Here is a 22,170-nt window from a genome sequence, read left to right as displayed (position 1 = left end):
TAAAAAGTCACTACTTCAGAGAAGCAAAGGGCAGATGTAGAAAGGAGGCTGATGGTCATGCTTGTCTGTGTGATTGTCTGCCACCTGCTCCAGCTTCCTCTGCCTGTCTCTGAAGAAACTTCAGGATTCTCTGCAGTGATGGCCTTTACTTGATGTGATGAAGGGGACTTAGGTTCAGGCTGGGTTGTCATGATCTGATCTTTCAAAGCTGACAAAATATGACCGTACACTTAACTCACCAACCTTTGTGACAGGTCAGAGTGGCGATAGCCCAAGGAAAGTTGTTATAGCCCATTGTGAATATAGAAAGCGGCCTTATAACCGAGTCGGACCTTTGGCCCGTCTGGCTCAATCTTGCTTACACTGACTGGTAGCAGCTCTCCATGGCTTCAGGTGAGTCTTTCCAACCCAACTAGCTGGAGGTGGCAAGGATGGAGTCTGGGCCCCTCTGCATGGAAAGCAGAAGCTCAGCCACCACCAAGCCACAGCCCAGTCTGCCGCTTCAGAGCTGTCCTGTAGGCAAACCGTCCCTGCTACAAGTCTGCTCTGCTTTTATGTGAAACCCTCCAAGGGATGCCATTCTGCAGCCTGTGTCATTCCGGAGCTGATCCTTTCTTGAGAAAGTTCGATGTGACATGTAACCCACACATGTTCCCCTGCCATTTAGAACTGCTCATTCTGCTTGTCCCATCCCAGCACACAGGGCAGAGAAGAATTCTCTCTCCCTCTCCCGCTCCCCGGATCCTTTTAAATATTAATTGAAAACCGCCTACATAGTCTTTTTAAGCTTATTTTCCAAAGGGAAGAATGCTTATCAGAGCACCATGCCTAAATAATAATAATAATAATAATAATAATAATAATAATAATAATAATAAGAAGAAGAAGAAGAAGAAGAAGAAGAAGAAGAAGAAGAAGAATTCGATTTCTATACCGCCCTTCCAAAAATGGCTCAGGGCGGTTTACAAAGAGAAATAACAAGCAAATAAGATGGCTCCCTGTCCCCAAAGGGCTCACAGTCTAAAAAGAAACTTAAGACACACACCAGCAACAGTCACTGGAAGTACTGTGCTGGGGGTGAATAGGGTCAGTTACTCTCCCCCTGCTAAATAAGGAGAATCAGCACGGTAAAAGGTGCCTCTTTGCCCATTTAGCAGGGGATTTAACAGGGGATATATGTGTCTCTGTATGTCCTCCTTTATTAATTTTTGCATTTACAGTCTGATACAAACCAGATTCATAACACATAGGACTCCTAGGGGAGCCAGCAGGGATATATAATATAAGTTGTGGGTTGTTGTTGTTTTGCCAATCTGCCTCTGCTTTCAAGATGGTGCCCATTCAAAGTTTAGACAGCATCCCTTTGCAACCCCTTTGCTGACAGTTGGATACAAACCAAATTCACAGCATGTGGGAGGGGGTCCTAAGTAAGAGTCACCATTCATTCAACTTAGAATTCCTTATTTTCTCCTATAGGTTAAGCATGCCCACTGCCTTCAACTCCACCCGCCCCCCCTTGAGATTTGCTTCCCCAAATTCCTACTACCCCTGCAGCTCTTCCCAGACTCCTTTACAACTTCATTTCCTGAATCATGGCTCCTAGTACTGAACCAGAGACTCTTGACAGGGATTTGCAGCATGTGTGATAAGAGAGATGTAGGTATTTGCATGTGCAATGTGTATGATGGGCATTCCCTAAGGGATGGGGCTGATGTATCTCAGTGGTAGAGCATCTGCTTAGCAAGCAGAAGGTCCTTGGTTCAATCCCTGGCATCTTCAAGCAGGGCTGGGGAAGGCTCCTGCCTGAAACCTTCAAGAAGCTGCTGCCACTCGGTGTCGACAATACCGAGCAAGATGGTCTGATGGCCTGACTCAGTATAAGGCAGCTTCCTTTGTATGATGGGATGCCTGAGGGACCGCCTGCTCCCAAGGGTTGCTGCCCGTTTGACGAGGTCATCTGAGAGGGCTCTGCTCCGGGTGCCGACAATGAGGGAGGCTCAGCTGTCGTGCACGCGGGGCCTTCTCTGTTGCTGCCCCCAGACTTTGGAATGCTCTCCCAGTAGTCATTCGCTCCTCGGACTCCACCACAGTTTTTAGAGAGCTTGTTAAATCTTGGCTTTTTATCCAGGCCTTTACATGATTGTTTTATTGTGGCTTCTGTGTGTTTTTATCCGTGTACAGTTTTTGTGTTTGTATTTTATATATTTTAAATCAGATTTGTTTTCATATTTTTAGCTTAATACTTTTAACTGTCATTTTTATTATATGTTTTTTAAACTTCCTTAAACCGCCTTGGGATTGTTTTTAATGAAAAGTGGTATATAAATTTAACAATCAATCAATCAATCAATCAATAAGAAAAGAGGGATGTGCATGCTCATGCTTGCCCTACATATTTGCAGATTTCGTCACTAGGTAAAGAACTCTTGTCTCAGGGGCTTCTGCCATCCCACAAGCAGGCTGCATCTCCCCCGCCCCGGTAAATTCTTGCAAAGCTCTAGTTCATGTTATTAGAGTTGAAGGTAAGATTAGGGGGCAGGGCTGTAGCTCTAAGGGGAAGCAGATGTGTTGCATGCCAAAGGCTCCAGCTTTAATTCTTTAAAGCATTTATTTATTAAAAGCATTGTAATGCTACCTACAAAATTAATAAAATAATAGAATGTTAGAATAGGAAGGGGCCCTGGCGTTCTTGCTAACTGAGCAAAGAGGCACCTTTTCAAAGTGGCGATTCTCTTTACTGAGCAGGGGGAGAGCAACTGGCCCTATCCATCCCCAACACAGCATCCCTCCAGTGGCTCATGCTGGTGTCTGTCTTGTGTTTCCTTTTTAGATTGTGACCCCTTGGGGGCAGGGTGTCTTCTATCTATCTATCTATCTATCTATCTATCTATCTATCTATCTAAACTACATTGGGAGTTTTTGTTGAAAAGCAGTATATAAATATCTGCCGTGCAGTCACCTAATGGCGCAGCAGGGAAATGACTTGATTATCAAGCTGGAGGTTGCCAGTTTGAATCCCCACTGGTATGGTACCAAGACTATGGGAAACACCTAAATTGGGCAGCAGCAATATAGGAAGATGCTGAAAGGCATCATCTCATACTGCGTGGGCGATGGCAATGGTAAACCCCTCCTGTATTCTACCAAACAAAACCACAGGGCTCTGTGGTCACCAGAAGTTGACACCGACTCGATGGCACACTTTACCTTTTACCTTAGGAACATAGAAACATAGGAAGCTGCCCTATACTGAGTCAGACCATTGGTCTATCTAGCTCAGTATGGTCTTCACAGACTGGCAGTGGCTTCTCCAAGGTTGCAGGCAGGAGTCTTTCTCTCAGCCCTATCTTGGAGATGCCAGGAAGGGAACTTGCAGCCTAGATGCTCTTCCCAGAGTGGTTCCATCTCCTGAGGGGAATATCTTACAGTGCTCACACTTCTAGTTTCCCATTCATATTCAACCAGGGCGGATGCTGCTTAGCTAAGGGGACAAGTCATGCTGCTTGCTACCACAAAACCCGCTCTCCTCCCTTCTTATGGTCCACCCTCTTGCTCAGTGCTGGAAACGGTTACAGCATCCCTGTCCAGCCTATGTCTGAACCCTCCAGAGCCCCCTACAGCACAAGGCAGGCGGTTTAATAGATCTTACAGGCAGGAAATGCCTCCTAATCTCTCACTTGAATCTGCTTCCATGTCATTCGAGCCCTTTGTTTTTCTGCCTGCCCTCCAGAGCAGTAATGACAGCCCCTCTGCTCTTTGAAGGTGGCTAGCATATCTCCCCTTAATCTTGTCTTCACCAGGCTAAACATACCCAGCACCACCAACCACTGTCTTTCTTCCCTGAACTGGTTCCAGTTTATCAATGCCATCCTAAAAATGCTGTGCCTAGAACTGGCTGTGGTGTCCCAAGGTAGGTCTGACATTTATAGAACAGAGTGAAATGATTACTGTTCTTCTCATGATCTGGACACTATGCCTCTGTTAATGGAGCTCAAGACTGCATTAGCTTTTTTTGGCTGCTGTGTAACACTGCTGGCTCATAGTCAACTTGTAGTCTACAAGTTGTAGTCTTTGTACAAGTGTAGTCTTTGTACTGTTTTTATGCTTGTGTTCTAAATTTTTAATCAGATTTGTTTTATATTTTTAGCTTAACATTTTAATTGTGTCATTTTTATAATCTTGTTTTTAAATTTTGCTGTAAACCGCCTTGGGATTGTTTTAATGAAAGGCGGTATATCAATTTAACATTCAATCAATCAATCAATCAATAAAATTAGTCTACTAAGACACCTAGCTCTTTTCCACATGCACTCTAATCATACCAAGTCTCCCCCACTTTATACTTGTGCATTTGTGGGTTTTTAGAAAAACAAAACACCTGAATTCAAGACCTTACATTTCTTCCAGCTGAACATCATCTTGTTGGCTGGTTTGAGCCAGTCAAGACAATTCTGAATTTCAATGAGCTGTCTATCCTGAAATGCTGATTAACTGGAACGGTTTGACCCAGATTGCCCTGAAATGCTGCATTCTCACAATCAGCCCTTTCTCACCATCGGTGGGAAAAGGCTTGAGGGAGAGCTGGGAAGAAGGCTGCTTGCACGTACCTCCCCGCAGACAACCAAGCAGGTCGTCGTCAGCGTGCCTCCCACACGCCCACCCGGGCAGTCCTGTTTGGAGCTGCATGGGGCAGGGCGGAGGGCTCCAGGGCTGCCACATTGTTCCGGCCTCCAGGCATCCCACAATGCAACGTGCAGCAGCACGCTTCCCCTGTCAGACTGGCGCTTTATGCGCCCGTCTCTGTGTCTCCTCGGGCTGAATTCAGCCCGAGGAGACACACGATATCTGGTAGCCGATATCTGGTAGCCGGGGTGAGGGTGCAAGTGTTAAGAGGGTTAGGCATGCGGGAAGCAGAGAGATCCACAAGGATCCCCAGGCAGGGTTAGGCTGGCGTTAGACTAGCCTCTTCGTTTCATTTACATTTTACTGTATATTCAGCCCTTCCTCTATGGAGCTCAGATGAATGAACATGGGTCTTGCCCCCCCCCTCCATTTTATACTCGTAACAACCTTGTGAGGTTGGCTAGGCCAAAAGATATTAGGTTGGTTCACATGACCATTAAAATTGGGAAAGGAGGCAGGCTTCCGTGATTTGCATGATTGTCAGAACCCATGACATTTCATCCAGTCCAGCTTACTCCAAGGGTGGAGGAGAGCAGAGCCCTCCTACAGCCTCAAAGGCAGGATGTCTCTGAATACCAGTTGCAGGGGAGTAACAGCAGGAGAGAGGGCATGCCCTCAACTCCTGCCTGTAGGCTTCCAGCGGCATCTGGTGGGCCACTGTGTGAAACAGGATGCTGAACTAGATGGGCCTCGGGCCTGGTCCAGCAGGGCTGTTCTTATGTTCTATGTTCTTATGAGCTATGGCCACATCCTTTGGTCACCATATAACATGATTGTGCTGTGCCTGGGTGTTGCGTCATTCTCTCCATAGTCCTTAAAATAACCTTGTCAGTCAGGCCCATATCCAATCTCATTACAAAGCCCCCCTGTCATCAGTGCAATACTACTAAGCACACTTTCTCTCAATAGAGGCACGCCAGCATTATTTGCCCCTACAGGACAGTCTCAGTGACTGCTGATAGTATCCAGCGTTGTGCAAGGCCAATTGAGCAGAAATTGCACCCAAATCCTAAGGAAAGAGAGCTGGTCTTGTGGCAGCAAGCATAACTTGTCTCCTTAAGCTAAGCAGGGTCTGCCCTGGCTGCATACGAAAGAGAGACGAGAAGTGTGTGCACTGTAAGATATTCCCCTCAGGGGACGGAGCCACTCTGGGAAGAGCAGAAGGTTCCAAGTCCCCTCCCTGGAATTTCCAAGAAAGGGCTGGGAGAGATTCCTGCCTGCAACCTTGGAGAAGCCACTGCCAGTCTAAATACTGAGCGAGATGGGCCTATGTCTGACTCAGTATATGGCAGCTTCAGCTTCCTATGTTCCTACCCGGTTTCCCCAGCCATGAAAACCCTCGTGCCTCTCCTACCCAGCTATTGGCACTCAGCATGCTTTTCCCTGCACAGAAGCCACGGAGAGCTCTGACCACAGCGGCTGCAATTCATGCGCACACTAGCCTGCAAAGCACACTCTGTGATCCTGGGGTTGGAGCAGCAGCCGTGGCAGGGCTGCATCTGCCCCCTGCTCCTTCACGGCCAATGGGATGGCAGTCGCTGATATCATGAAGCTTTTCCAGTTTGCTGGCAATGCTAAGCGTGCTGGGAAGGCACACACACCCTTGGAGGGCTTTCCATGGAGGGGTGGGGCGTGCAGCTGCTGACTTTGCTGCCCAAGCCCTTGGCAGATGTGCTTGTGCGTTTGCAGAGCCAAGCTAAGGTGATGTCCGTGTGTGTTGCATACAGGGTAACATCTCACCTGGCTTTCCACCCACCCCACCCCCATATGGTTGTGTGAATGGGCTAATTGGCTGGCCTGAGGCCACCCAGCGATCATGACTGAGTGGGGACTTGAACCTGGTCTTAATCCACCACTGTGGCTGTGCTAGGCATAGGCTGCAGTTCATCTTGCCACCAGCCCACATGCTTTTCAGAGGTAATTAGCCACTAATGGCACAGTGGGGAAATGACTTGCCTAGGAAGCCAGAGGTTGCCAGTTCGAATCCCTGCTGGTGTGTTTCCCAGACTATGGGAAACACCTATATCGGGCAGCAGCGATATAGGAAGATGCTGAAAGGTGTCATCTCATACTGCACGGGAGATGGCAGTGGTAAACCCCTCCTGTAGTCTACCAAAAATGATCACAGGGCTCTGTGGGTGCTGGGAGTCGACACTGACTCAACAGCACAACTTTACCTTTACCTGGAAGTAAAGGCAATACTCCTCATGCTGGCTGGGTTCCAAAGGTGTATACACGGTGCACTTCACTCCTGGAGTTTTAGTCTTGTGTCCCCAGATTTGTCAGACTCATCCTTAGTCGCAATGGCCTTTGATCAAGATCTGGGGAAAGAAGGTTGGGACCCCCTTCTCTAGAGGATGGTCTAATAGAACTCCATGCACAATGGACTGTGGAAGGCTAAAGGGGCAGAGGACACACACGTTATCAGGTGGTGGTGCAGCCAGCTTTCTGGCCCGTTTACAGCCACATGTCCTGTGCACCAGGAAACCAGCTATGCATTTCCCACCTATCTACCAAGGTTAGATAGACCCTACATGTGCACAAGTCATAAGGGTAAACAGGACTCTCTTGAAAGAAAATTTGGAATTGCATGTTGGTACGCGACTATAATGTGCATGCGTAGCCCTCTCACTGCAACACAGTGTTGTGCATTCTGGTTATTAGAAATGAACTCTGTTGATGCTCAGAGACCGTTTCCTCCAGAGCATCTCAAAAGGTGTGATTACTGATAAAGTGTGCTGTTGAGTTGGTGTTGACTCCTGGCGACCACAAAGTCCTGTGGTTCTCTTTGGCAGAATACAGGAGGGGTTTACCATTGCCATCTCCCACACAGTATGAGATGATGCCTTTCAGCATCTCCCTATATAGCTGCTGCCCGATATAGGTGTTTCCCATAGTCTGGGAAACATAGCAGCGGGGATTCGAACCAGCAGCCTCTGGCTTGCTAGGCAAGTTACTTCCCCACTGCACCATTAGGTGGCTCTGGTTACTGATAGATACATAGATATGGTCTGCATGAGCATCCTTATGCTTGATCTCCTACAGATATTCCCTCACGGCCATGAGCTTCCTTGCACGATCAGAGTCTGTAGTTCTAGAGGGACCCGGACTGCTCACGTGACTTTTCACAGTGTTATCAGTCACTTCTTAAACCAGCTATAATTCAACTTTTTCATGGCTGGAATTTTTGAATTGCACACAGGTTCTATTGGAACTTCACCCCCCCCCACCCCCGCCACTTAAACTGCACATTTAAAAAGAAAAGCCCTGATGGCAAATACAAACCGTAACATGTTAAAATACATGGGGGAAAGGTTTGAATTCAGGCCCACCTGGCCCCACCTTGACAACACCACAGCTTTGAAGTTGTCTTAGCTGGATTCTTCTTCAGTTGCATGTATGTTTCTTTCGTCTGCCTCGATCTTCTCATGACACCACAGCCATGCCAAAAAGTGGGAAAGTTGTCTTAAAAGGAGTGCAACATGAGAAGGGCCAGTAGCGGAGGTCTTTTAAAAACCCACTGCTCGTTCAGATCAAGTTAGTGATTGTAACATGTGATACACTTTCAACCAATCACAAAGTTGCATACATAAATGGTAGAACATCCAATAAGTACACTCTACAGCTGCTTTTCATGACTTTATCTTATGTCTGGTGATGTCTCAAATAGATTTTTTTTTTTAATTTAATGTCATTATTTAAAGAGGACTTTGCATTTGAATGTTTATCATCATATTATATCCCACCCATCTACCAGTACAAAATTATTCTCCCTGTCCTTCTGCAAGGGTTGCCCTGAAAAACATCTCAAGTTATGACAGTCCTGGGTATCCACATTCAAATCCCAACCCCACCCCTCAGAGAACATAGCAACATTTGAAAAATTGCACAGGGTGGAAACAAAGACCTGCAGTTTATCTGATATGACCGGATGATAGGACAATTGGAATACAAAACCAGGAACAATACGTACATACATACATACAGATATATATATATATATTATATACATACACATTTATACCTGTGTAAAGGAGATTAAATTAAAATTTGAGATGATTTACTCATTAGACATTATATCTCATCTCAATCCCCATGTTTTGCCTCCCCAGGTCATCGCACCCAAGTACTTTCACAGGACACTGTACACTTCTTGCACCAACCTTTTAGGTACAAATCTGTTTCATTCACTTTCATCATCTGGCATGGGGGCTGTGGGGAGGAGAGAACACCTTTTTGCCTTCAGAGCCATTGTGTGAGGCTGTCAGGGAGAAAAAGGATTCCCACGACCATTGGCAACAGGTCACAAGGTCTCCTGCGTGTGTGGCTACCACAAATGTTCCCAAAGCGCCACGTACTGCAGGGCATGATGGCAGCGCACTCTCGAGTGTGTGCGGAGTGAGTCAGAGGCCCAGCCCTGCTTCAGACGACATGAATGCACCACAGGTACAAGCAACGCTTTTTGTAAACTTTGCCAACAGCATCAAGCACAGTCATTCCCATTCCTGAACTGCTGGTTCTTACCACTAGAAAAAAGTATGAGCTTCAGGGTGAGTGTATGTGAGAAAACACACAATTTGACCACATCTGAGTGTGGGGGAGATAGGAACGTGGTCCTTCCCTACACACCCGCACAGAATTCCCAGTCCTGAAATCAACTGTAGTCTTGAACACAACCTCTTGCCTTTTAATTTTGGATTATTTAATCCAGAATAACAGCCGCGCCCAGGTTCCCTATTCTTAAGACACAATAAGGCTATTCACATGACCGGGTGGGCAGGTAGGTGGATGGGGGGGACGGGAAGCAGGTATGAACCTACCTTTCTCCCAGGGTATAGTGGCTGAATTTGTCAGCTCGCTGCCACACACCCACACTGTCTGTGCTGTTGCAGCGTAGATCAGTGGAGACTGGGACTTCTTTCCCCAGCCTCCAGGAATCCCATAATGCACTGCATGGTGAGTGCAATGCATTGGGGGATTCCCTCAGGAGTTGGGGGCTTTAGGAGCCTGACTTTATGTATGCTTGAGCTGCATATGTGCTCGATGCACACACATGACCCATGTATACTCGGGCACATACACATGACCCCAGTGCTGGGATTAAGGGCATGCTTGTGCCCTTAAACCCTGGCGAAAGGCCAGGATAAAAAGTCGGGCTACCTGCAGGGCAGCGCCAGGATCGGGCTTAATCCTGGTGGTGCACACAGGCAGCCAAACAGGCTGGGGGTTTGGCTGCCTGTGTGCATAGCCTTATCATAAGGATTAGAATACCCACTCCACTCATATACTTGACCTGGAAAACAACTCTTTTTAAAAAAACAAAACCATTGCTTGACTACTCTGTGAGCAGAAAAATATGTGGACCTGCATTCAGTGGTCTTGAGTCCACACCTGTACAGTGCTGCCATCTGTGGAAAAACGCTGGACAGTTTACACCCCTTTATCAGACGTCAAACCTGCATGCAGGAGCAACAGTGGCCTACAAACAGTGCAGCGAGATGCGGGTGGTTCAGCGCCGCTTGTGCTGCTGTGGCTGTGCAAACCCTGCTTGTGCTGTCGCAGAACAGCCCGGGGCCACTACAACCTCAAATTGCCCAATCGCAGATGTGGAAAATCATGGCTGTGTGCAACTGTGCTCATGCAAGGTTAGGTTGCAGAGGCACAGGGCTGTTCTGCAACAGGGCCAGCGGGGTGTCTGCATCTCAGCAGAGCTCATGAGCCAGGCCCACACATTCTGACCACCAGTACCATCTCAGGGGGTGAATGCTTGTATTGATTGTTGGCGTCCATCCCCTAGATATGGAAAATGGCGATAGCATTGCTGCACTTAACAGTTTTCTGTGTAGTATCACCCCTATCCCTACCTCCAAATGATTATGGTAAAACTGCAGTAATCTTTGCAGGGATAGAACAATAATGAACAATTTTTTGTATTTTGTATGTAGATCACTGCAGAGTGATCTTTGGAGGACGTTCCTGCCAATTTCCTTCTCCATTCCTCTGAAAAAATCCCATCAATACATTTTTATAATTGTTTTTGTGCTCTAAAATCTTTTTAAAGTTTTAGAAACACCATTGCAAATTTGACCTGTGCGGGAGGCCAGATGGCCAGGACAATAAGAGTGTGATAACACACTGGAAGTTGAACGTATTGAATGCTATCACCTATTTTCCATCTCTAGGGGTGTACCCCTTGTCAAAAACCAGAATGCGCATTTGTCCCCTCAGATGGTTCCGCCCACCCTGGCTGACTCATGTACTACAAGTTCTGTAAGGAGGAAACGTACGTTCGGCGGGGATGTTCCTTTGCAGCTATGAGTCACAATACCAGTGAAAGGAACATGGCGGACTTTCCCCCCTGAAGTTATGTTTCCTCTTTGTCGGATCTGATCATTTCTGGACCGAAGCCGGAAATCAGGGAGAAAGCATTGGTCCATCCTTTGAAATAAGCCCAGCCCCCCAACCCCACCTCAATTTCTGTGATGCAGTCCCTGAAATTCATAACCAGTTAGTCAGAAATTGCAAAGCGATATCTCTTTTGCAGTAGCACCCATTAGAATACCCCACAAGAAGTAAACAGTAATGACGGTGGATACTTCTCAAGGTCAAGTGAAGGGAAACATCCCATAAAACCTTTTTTTTTTTTTAAAGCAGAAAGTAGGTGTGTGCGGTGGAGGGTGAGAACATTGGGGGCGGGGAGGTGAGAAGACTTCCCAGTCTTGCCACAATTTCCAGTTTACAGATGAAACCCAATGGAAGGAATGCCCTCTCCCAGTAGAATACTGCTTAAAAATTAATCATAAATCACAGGCTTCTGAAAAAAGCATAATTTTGGCTCCATGAAAAAAAGTGACATTTGCAGCAACCACTTTACAAAATACATTTTTGCCTCCACTTTCCAAGCAAGATGCTCTGCAACATCCTTAAGTGCACAGCTAACAGCTGTGCCAGAAAAATACTATCAGAAGGGTGGGGATATTGGGGCAAGGGAGTTTCACCTGATTTTCACTGGTTTTTTGTTTTTTTAAAAAAATTTCTAGCACAGTAGCTGAAAGAGAATACAGTATTGATGCTTCTCAACTGGGGGATATTGATGCTCCTCAACTCCCACCAGCTCATTTTTTAAATAAGGGCTTCTCCATGGGTCCCAACCTTTGGAAGCATATCACTTCCAAAAGTTGGGCTGAGTGCTGAAACACTCTCAGCCAAACGCCTGGCTCAGGAATGGCTTGTGGTGGCCCAAAGGAAAAACATTTTCCAATTAGACAACAGTGATAAAGAAGGAAGGAAGGAAGGAAAGCTTTTTGTTCAAGGGTTCATCTTGCTATATGTCAGGTAAGATGTGAAGTGTTTTTTTTGTTTTTTTTTACTTGTTCTCCGAATCCACCTTTGCACTTTGCACATGGAATTGGCCCCAATCCCATGGAGGCTGGTGCTGCTGTGGAAGCTCTCCATGCAATTGGTACCAGCCACATGGACAGCTGAGTTCAAGCACTATGGGTTTTTTTGTGGAATATGACTCTGTGGTTTTATTTTTTTGGTATGGTGGTAGTCTCCATGTGATCAAGGGAGATGCCATACTTTTTGCCCCAACTTGGCCCTGAATGATCCTTGGGTCATGGTGCATAAGCACGTGGGGCTACAATCTTGGAATCCTGCTCTAATTTGATTGAGCAGGTGAGGGAGGAGATTAGAAAGGAAGCAGAACAGAGTCCTGCGGCAGGACTTAGATGCCAATGGTTTTTATAACCCACTGCCAGCAACTGATGTAGTTCAGGCTGCTACCTACAAAGGCTCACACCACACGAGTCTGGACAGCTGCTAAGGTACCGCAGCACTGTGGGTCTGCTTTTTGCTACTGTTCTCCTAGAAAGGAAAGAAAGATGCTGAAGCCAAGGCCTTGGCTGGGTGGCATCTTGCAGGGACCGTTCCGATGTCACTGTGTTGTTTCAAAGAGGAACGGTCCCAAATTAAATGGACCTGTGCAGTTTTGTCCCTGGAAAGCGGGGTGATGTAAAACAAAGGACATCAAGCATAGTTCTGTGTTTTGTTCTGAAATGAATCTCAGAAAAGACGTAATCCCAGGCAATAACCCTTACAACCTAATGGCCCAAGAAACTGATTCAACATGCGCTTTGCTCCTGAGAAACAAATGACTGGGTTTTTGGTGTGTGTGGGTTTGTTTTTGTTTTTGCTGCCCTGTGCCTGTAGAAACCCACCTCCACAGCAGACCCTGGCGCTGACAGCAGCAAAGCTGACCCACAGCAAGCTGTTGGGAACTGCAGGTGGTGCTCTCCCTGTTTTCCTTTTTGTGAAATGCAGAGTGGCTGGTGCAGAAACAGGAAAGAGCTGGCTTGCTGAATTAGGTGGAGAAGACTCCTTCTCAGTCAAGCAGAAAGAGAACTTCCCTGCTCAGTTTCGGGGTTTCCCAAAGCCCCTGGCCTCAGTTCCTGGCTACAATTTCCTTGACGTCCTTTTGCTCCTGGCTCTTAGGTTTTAATACTCAGCTCCCTTGGGAGGGTCCATTTTGTAAATCTTGTGGGTATTAATTCCCAGAAATCTTCCAAGACGATGTGAATAAAAATGTCGATGAGGATGAAAAAACAACGTAGATGTTCCTTTCCTGATGTAATAGTTGGTCATCATGTCTTTTTAGGTACTTTTAGAAGTTTTGGAGGTTAGAACCTCTTCTCAGTCCCAAAGATGGCAGCCAGCAGAACCTCCTACTGACTCTTCCTTTAAAAACACAGACATATTTCCCACCATTGCACAAAACAGAGAGAATAATGGATTCCATATTGTCCAAAGGATGGAAAATTAAAGGCAAGATTGTCCGACCCCAAAGCCTGACAAACAGTCCCTCCCTCCCCACCCCCACATCTCCCCCAAACGATTTAAGATTTAGGAAACAAAATGAAAAGAGCTGGTCACGCTTTTCGCCTGCAGAGTCCTGCTGTGTCACAGTTCTGTCACCTGCGCAACTGAAGGGCAAAGACAACGTGTAGCAGTGGGGTAGCATGTGGTCTGTCCCAATCCCATCACGGGTGGTGCAAAGGTCTCATCAGGCAGACAGGGGACGCAAATGCTCGGACACAAGGGGCCATTGCTGCCTCCCCACCCTCCATGGTCGGTCCATCCAGTTGACACAAGACGCACACTGGACATGGAAATGGACAACAATTCACCACCCTTACAAGGTAACTGGGTTGTGCATCAGTAGCCCGCATGGGGCTTTCCCATCCCACCTGTTCTCTGATGCCTCTCTTTCTCCTCTGTCCCCCAACCTCAAGGCAAGGCAAGGCCACGGGCTAGCCTTGCCAGAGGGGTTCGGCTTGTTTTGGTTTTTACTTCCCTGCTGGGAAATGGGGAGTCAGGCAGAGGATGGGGAGAGAATAGTGGACACAGGCGGGAGAAATCTCTAAATATGTCCCTTGCAAATAGTAGTAGTAGTAGTAAGGATAGTAATAGTTAATTGCTCTGGTTTGTTTATATGTTTTTCTGCTCTCTCTCTTTTTAAGTCGGGTTGGAATTTTTCAAAGTCTGCAGCTTCGCCTCCAGTTCAGAGATCTGAAAAACACACAATAGAAAGGGGTAAAAAGAATACTGCCAGGCAGAGTAACAGTGGGGCGGGGTGGGAAGAGCAGGAAGGAAATGCAGGAGTGAGGCAGACCACGTGAGCTGCCTGGCTGGCTCTGTGAATATCTGTGGCCATGGGACATTTTTGCTGAGGAAGAGGAGGAAAGGGAGGTGAGGGGAAATGGGGGAGAGGGAGATTAAGGGGGCAAGTCAGTCATTCTCTTGGCATGGGTACAGACTCCGCAAGGAGGTCTTCAAATGGTTAGGTTTGTAATCTGTTTCAAGTAATTTTCACTCCCTGTATGATGGAAGTATCTAGAAGCTTCTGCTTCATCCTCTGCAAAAAGTTGCCCAGAACTAAACGTAAATCACATCAAAAGTTGCATCAAACTGCTTGTTTCGTGTGCTTGATTCCACTTCTGGGAGCCAGATCTCCAAAAGCTAAAATATCTTGGAATTATAAGTGCTGAAAAATCACTTCTATCTCTGATCTGTTCACATACCCAAAGGCTGAAAGAGAGAGAACTCCTGATAAAATCAGGGTTCCCAACACCTCACCTCCCAGAGTAGAGATCTTGTAAAGAATAGCAGGAATGTGTGTGTGTGCGTGTCCGTGCGCACGGACATATCTGATATACTTCAGAATTTATCTGTGGCCTCAGTCAGAGAGCCACGGGAGCAACAGAAAGGCATGCACATCTTGCTGGCTTTTGTGCACCCAGTACAATAGACTAGCACACACAAAATTGGTTTCTGCACCTGGAATAGGGCAACTGTAGCTAGCAACCCTTGAAACAAGGAGGCTATTCCCACGATCAGGCAAAATTGGGCTAGGGGAGCCTAGCCTGATTTCGCCTGACCGTGAGAACCACTGGGCTCGCAGGCGAGCCCGGTGGCCTCCAAGTGGTTAACCCACTTAAGTAACCCTCCCCTAAGCCCAGGTTAGCGGAGCGAGCGCTTTGCTAACCCAGGCTCTACAATTGTAAAGCAGCTTCCCGGCTCGGGGGTCTCTCGAGCATGCCCTGCGTGCTCGCGCAGGGTATGCTGGAGCTTCCGGGGGCCGCGCGGCCCCCAATCCCCCCAGCCCCCACTGGCTCCATAACGGAGCCGGCAGTCGTGTGGGCGGCCAGTTCAGCCGCCCGGAACAGACTGACTGCTTGTCTGCGGGGAAAGCGGGCTTAGCCTGCTCTCCCCACACACCCCATCCAGGCTCTTCTCACTGATCGTGAGAAGAGCCTCAAGGTCTGATGGTGACAGATATGCCTCTACATCCCCGCTCCCCGCCAGAGTGAAATCATCATAAAACAGCCACAAATCTAACCATTCAAAATTGATAGGGACAAGGTTGCAGGCCTGAAGATCCAAGGGAGATTATATTCCCTACCCAAAATGTCCCTTTTGGGAAAAGGTACCTCCATCTCCCACTTAGTGAAAGAGGGCAAGCACTTTGATCTTTGTACCTGTAGGAGGACCAATAGGGCCAAAGTTCGTAATCAGATTTCTCAACCATTATTACAACTGGCTGTCTTCTTCTGGGCATCATTCAAAGTGCCTTTATGACCACAAAGTCCTAACTAAAGCCCTAACACCTTTCTGCAGAGTTCCTTTCCTCCTGTGATTCTATGATAACAATTGCTGATCTGCCTAGGACTTAATAGGCCTGTTCAGACGACCATCAGCACCAAAGTAGGAGGCCTTGTATCCTGGTTTCCATGATTGTGTGAATGCACGAAAGTCCCTCCAACCCAAGTTGCTTGAAACAGGATAGCCCAACTCTTAACCCAGGTAGGAGGAAATATCCCCTACATTGTATATCTGGTCGTGGGGACCCATTAACCTTTCCTAGCAGCTACTGGAAACTAACAGGCCTGGAAACAATAGAGAGCTGTGGCTACAGGGGCTGCTATCCATGAATATGCCACTCTGCAAAGCACATTCTATGATCCAGTGCTCACAGCCGCTTCAGCAAGGCTGGGCCCACTTGCTCTTTTGTGGCCAGTCAGAGGACAGCTGCTGATGTAATGAGGCTTGGGAATCTACTGGCAGTGCAAAGCATGCTGGGAAGGCTTTCTTGACTTTCTATGCTTCCAGCTCCCAATTTCAGCAATGGGGGCCTCACCTGGCTTACTTGTGTGTGTGTGCTGGGTTTGGTGACCCAAACAGAAGCTCACATCATCAGTTGCTACTAGGATAGGAGTTATTAACCCCCCATTCCATCCCCGTATGGCCGTGTGAAAGGCCCTAGTGTCTGGTCTACCAATGCAGCAGAAGAAGGTGTTAGAGTGCTGGGGTGGTGGAATGGATGGTATCACTTCAGGCTGCAGGCCTCTTTGAATCCTCATATATGTTACAAACCCCTTGCTAGCAGAAAAGTAGCACATCAGGCAAAGAGCTGAAGCACTGTCTTTCTCCCTGCTGTGCTAGTTTTCTGTTTGCAGGGATTTATTTTTAACATGGAAAACTAAAAACTGGAACTCCCCACCTGGAATTTGAAGTGGTGCACACTCTCACCACCAAGCCTTATTCTCCTACACACAAACAGTCCAAGTAGTCCTTGGGGGTATACTTGAAGAGAGTAGCAATTGCTACCCAGAGTTGCTGGCTATATCAATGCACAGCTAAGATCAGACTGCCATGTCTTCATGTGACAGCAGACTATTCACATGTAGGAATTATGTGAAGTGGGTGTGGACCACAAAGTGGTCCTTACAAAGGTGCAGGTGTGCTATCTGATTGTCTTGGGTCCCATGCCTGTAATGCTCACTTTTTTCTTTACTATTCGATACTTCATAAAGGCTAAAAGCAACAGCAAGGGTAGTGTGCCTACACACACACACACACACACGTGCATGTGCTTGGATGGTCAATCTCCACTGAGCTGGGGGAGGTACTTGGTGGGGGAGCGGGGAGCAGGCAAGGAAGGAGGGAGAAGGATCCTGAAAAGGAGCCAGAGTGCATTAGTAATGATAAGTCTCAGAAAGGCTTTTAGGGGCTGCACTATTGAGGATGACCTGCAGGGGGAGCTGGTGAAAAGCCAAGGGGCTATTCTCATAGAGAGCAACTTCCCATTCTACACGGTTCCTCTATCAGATATCCCCAGCACAAAAACCCAGATGCATTTAAACACACACATACACACACACACTTAAGACACAGAGGCATGGGGACAATCTGACAAATCTGACATGATCCAGTGCCTGAGGCAGCATCCAGAATGTGACAGAGATCCATCATGCCCAAAACGGGAGATATATAGGGTTTGAGACCATGAAGATCTGTTGCAGGATCAAATGAGACTCAGTGCCCAACACAGGTCCCATATGATCCACTGTGTATGTATGGATGATGGAGAGAAAGAGTCCAATCTATCACTGAGTGTCCAGAAATGTAGAGACCAGTACAAAACCCTAGAGATCACTAGTGGGACCTGGAGTGTGGAGATATGGGATACAGTTTCTCACATCACATAATCTGAGGAAGGTACAATGTATGCTCAGTGTTTGCTGTAAAGATCCACTGTGCCGCGCTGAAAGGTTCAGCAAGGCTCAGCCAAAGCATCTCCCTCATCCAAATGCTGGAGCCAATGTGATAGGGGCATGGGATGCAATTCCCAGTATGGGATTCAGAAGGGTCCAGGTCCCCCCCCATGCCCTTCAGCTGTGGATCTACTGCTTAACATGTGATCCAGAGCTTGACAAGGGATCTTACAAGGCTAAGGCATTAATGCCCAACTCTAAAGGAGTTCAGTAAGGTGGGTGTGTCCCTCTTCTTGGCCCCCACCACCCGGCAAGTGCTCATGTCAACAACTAGGTCCTTCCAAGAGCACAAGTCGTAACATGTGTCCCTGAGCTGAATCAAAGCCTCTCCAGTCAAAGCAAAGCCCTTTCTTTCTTTCTTTCTTTCTTTCTTTCTTTCTTTCTTTCTTTCTTTCTTTCTTTCTTTCTTTCTTTCTTTCTCTCCCACCACTTGGGGGCTCAAGGAAAGCCCCCCGTGCTGTCCTTGATGCCCACCTTCTCTTGCAGTTTGTCAACTTCCTCCTTGTGGGCCAGCTCTGACTCCTCTTGGATGCGCCGCTGAGCTGTCTCCTTCTTGAGGAACTCGATCTCCCTGTAAGAGGATGAAGGAATTGGGCAGTGGAGAGAAGAGTGGGGGGATTGAAACGTGCAGACGTCAGCCAATGGGTGGCAAAGAGGAAGGGGGCGGACTTGGAATTCCTTAGGGCAGGATTTCTTAACTTTGGGTCCCCAGATGTTGTTGGACTACATGTCCCATCATCCCCAGCCACAAAGGTCATGACTGGGGATGATGGGAGTTGTAGTCCAACATCATCTGGGGACCCAAGGTTAAGAAACCCTGCCTTAGGGCCCAACGAGACATGATAAACATGTCATCGTCTCGCGTGAGAAGGAATTCCCCCCTCATCCCACCTTCCTGGGCTCAAAGGAATTTTGGTGGTGGTGGTGGGGAGGCTGATTGTCTGTGGAAAAACCGCACTTTACTTCTAAGCACTCTCCACTTCTAAATCGCTATTATTTTAAGATTTCCCACTGGAAGGCCAAAGTTGTGCAGGCCTGCCTTAAGGGATGGAGATCTGGGGATAAGAACCAGATCTGCAAAGTGAGCTCTTACTTCTGCTGATACTCCTTGATGAGTCGTTTGGCTTTGCTGTACTTCCTCTCCAGGGTCTGGTACTGGGCCTGGGTCTCTTTCAAGTGCTCATCTACAGCTTGGCACAAGTTTTGCGCCTCCATCCAATAACCTTCCAGCTTCTCCATTCGCTCCTTGTTCTCTTCCACGCTTTGTTCTAGCTGGGCTTTCTCAAGTCGCCAACGGGCTTTTTCTTGTTCAATGGACTGCAGCTGAGGGCAGAGAGCATAAGGGACAAGGGTTATTTATGTACTAAATGTACATGTACATATACAGCTATTCATCAAGCATGATTTCAAAGCAGATTTCAAAGGAGATAAAACTAAAACAACCCCCAAAACACAATTAAACCAATCCTTGCAAACCCCCAAATCAACAGAAAAACAGCAGCAGCAAAGCAGCACATAAGAACAAGCTACCAAATCAGGTTAAGACGAAAATATCTCAACCTGCTTGTGGAACACCAGAAGGGACAACTCCACATGTACAGCTAATGGTAGGGCACTAGGGGCGTGCACGGAACCGGCTGGCCCAGTTCGGTTTGAGTCCGGACTGGACTCGAACCAGACCGGGCCAGTTCAGTCTGGCACCCCCTCGAACCCCACCCCCCACCCCGGTTCAGTCCGCAAACATTTTTTTTAAAATAACATATATTTTAAAAACTTACCACCTTCAGGGGAGTTGTTGGAGGCGGCGGGGTTGATGTCTGTGGAGGTTCCCCCTCCCCCTGCAATTGGCGTCTGAATGACGCAGGCCACACAGAGGCCAATTGTGCAGGCGCGGCGGCCTCCAAAATGGCCACCGCGCAGGAGGGGGAAGGCCCGAATGGGCCGAAGAGCCAGCCAAACGACTGGTGGCCGCAAAAAGAGGCCGGTGGGGGGAGGGGGAAGCTCCGTGGACACCCCCACCACCACCTCCAACAACTCCCCTAAAGGGGGTAAGTAAAAAATTGTTTTTAAATTTTTTATTTTTAAAAAAAAAGTCTGCAAACCCCCTGAACAGTCGGGGGTGGGGGGCGTATTCGGTCCAGGGTTGGTCTGAACAGGGGATGGTTTCATTCAACCCCGAGCCGTCGAACCAAACAGGTTCGACATCGAACATATTCGATGTCGAACCTGTTTGCACATCCCTAAAGGGCACTTCTGGAGAGGCCATTGAGAAAGCTCTGCTTCTTGTAGAGGTAAATGTAACCTCTGAATATATTGCAGTTTGAAGCAGCACCTCCTCAGCTGATCTTAAACAATGTTCATATGGTAAAAGGTGCTCCCTACGATAGACAGGACCCAGACCATGTAGGGCTCAATCAGACAAAGCCAGATCCTTATATTGGGCCCTAAAACTTAGTGGTAAGGAACATACCAGCAGCAGCAGTGGTTGACGAGGCCCTTCCTCGCACCTGCTACCGCCATGGCCACTCATTCTCCTCAGGCCGCTGACAGGCCTGGGCCCGTCTCTTGCCTGCCTGCCTGCCTGCCTCCGCCAATGGTCTCAGTAGCTCCAAACAGCAGCAGTGGGTGACTGGACCCTTCCTTGCTGACGGTGCTCGGGCCCGTCCCTCTTCCTTGTCTCTCTTCCCCTCCCTTCTTTCTCTCTCTTTTTCTCTCCTCTGCTCGCTCTTCCCCACTCTTTCTTCTCCTTCCCTTCATGTCCTCTCCGTCCCTGAGTTAACGATCTTGTTCATCTTGTTTCCTCATCTAATTCACACAGTGGCAGCCTCCTTCTTCTGACCAGTAACAGTTGCATTCCAACTGACCTTAACCATCACAGGCTCTCCTCCTTATCTGCATATGGAATCCCCACTGCCCAATCACCACGGTGCCACAGGCTCCTCCTTCCTATCTGCATATGGAATCCCCACTGCCCAATTACCATGGTGCTTTTGCTCTCACAGGCTCCTTCTCCCTATCTGCATATGGAATCCCCACTGCCCAATCACCACGGTGCCACAGGCTCCTCCTTCCTATCTGCATATGGAATCCCCACTGCCCAATCACCATGGTGCTTTTGCTCTCACAGGCTCCTTCTCCCTATCTGCATATGGAATCTCCACTGCCCAATCAGTGCTTCTGCTTGCGAACTCTCACAAGAGCTGCCACGCACGGGATTAGCTACGGGTATGCCTTAGAAAAGTAAACAGATAGATAGATAGATGGATAGATAGATGTTATGCTAAATGCAGGTATAACAGTACACTTCTTATTTGTACCATGCAATTGAAGGACCTGTCATCCAGGCTCACTCTTAGAATGAAGAGTCATTCACGCAAACACCTGCACAGACATCTGAACACAGGTACAACATAATATCTGAATACAGCTATAGTTGTTTTAGTTCAAATGCGATGCGAGTACACCAACTCGCATCCAAGACTAATCAGGTACTCTGTTGCAGGTGTAACTTCTGAACTGCCTTTATGGGCAACTCCATGAAGAATGTATTACAATGGTCCAGGAATTCTCAAACTTGGGTCCCCAGACGTTGTTGAACTACAATTCTCATCATTCCCAGCCACAATGGTCTTCAACCATTGTGGGAATTGTAGTCCAACAAGATCTGGGGACGCAAGTTTGTGAACCCCTGCAATAGTCTAATCTAGAGGTCACTAATGCTTGGATGACAGCAGACAGGTCTCTCTATCTGCCAGCAGAGGGTGAACTGGCACATCAGCCGAAGCTAGGAGCACCTGAGTTGTTTTAAGGCTGCTCCAGATTTCACACATCCACATGTACAGCCTCCTCCTCCCAAAGGTAGGTAAAAAACTGAGGAAAGAACTTGTAGAACATATTGCAGTTTTAGTCCAGATGGCCCAGAAGCAGTAAATAAGTACACAAGGCCATGACTCAGCACTGAATCTCTGCGTCAATAGAGTCCCAATCTCTTGGCAGAGCCAGACATTTCAGACAGTGGGGCTGTACGTGGTAAGCAAGGAAAGGAAGCAAGATGACAAGGGGTTGGTGGTCATGCTGGGGCCACAGCTCAGTGGTAGAGTATGGTCCCAGGTTCAATATCTGGCATCTCTAGGTGGGGCTGAGAAAAACTCCTGTCTGAAACCCTGGTGATCTGCTGCCAGTCGGGGTAGACGATAATGAGCTAGACGGGCCAATGGTCTGACTCGGTTTAAGGCGCCTTTCTATGTTGGGACAGGCAGTACATATCAGAAGGGCATCTATGTGATGGGAAGCCACCTATGGGCGGACTCAGGCATATGTACTGACTGAGATTTACAAACTCTTTTTTAACGTATCAGTTTGATGAAAATATGTA

The 22,170-nt window shown here is 47.7% G+C and overlaps 1 protein-coding gene and 1 non-coding gene across 2 annotated transcripts in view; one reads left to right on the top strand and one right to left on the bottom strand.

Annotated features, from left to right (window-relative positions):
• Nucleotides 1-1,704: 1,704 nt before the first annotated feature.
• Nucleotides 1,705-1,779, top strand: TRNAA-AGC (transfer RNA alanine (anticodon AGC)). Its single transcript has one exon. It is a non-coding gene; the product is annotated as a tRNA-Ala (tRNA).
• A 6,798-nt stretch (nt 1,780-8,577) lies between these two features.
• Nucleotides 8,578-22,170, bottom strand: part of PPP1R9B (protein phosphatase 1 regulatory subunit 9B) — a 90,458-nt gene continuing 76,865 nt past the window's right edge. The window contains exons 8-10 of the mRNA XM_053264861.1: nt 18,889-19,118; nt 18,270-18,366; nt 8,578-14,250 (exon numbers count right to left, since the gene is read on the bottom strand). Of these exons, the coding sequence (XP_053120836.1) occupies nt 14,197-14,250; nt 18,270-18,366; nt 18,889-19,118 (381 nt within the window). The 3' untranslated portion in view covers nt 8,578-14,196. The remainder of the gene's footprint in view (nt 14,251-18,269; nt 18,367-18,888; nt 19,119-22,170) is intronic.

Source organism: Hemicordylus capensis, chromosome 6 (genome assembly GCF_027244095.1).
Source record: "Hemicordylus capensis ecotype Gifberg chromosome 6, rHemCap1.1.pri, whole genome shotgun sequence".
NCBI lineage: Eukaryota > Metazoa > Chordata > Lepidosauria > Squamata > Cordylidae > Hemicordylus > Hemicordylus capensis.
This window is presented reverse-complemented; position numbering and strand designations above follow the sequence as displayed.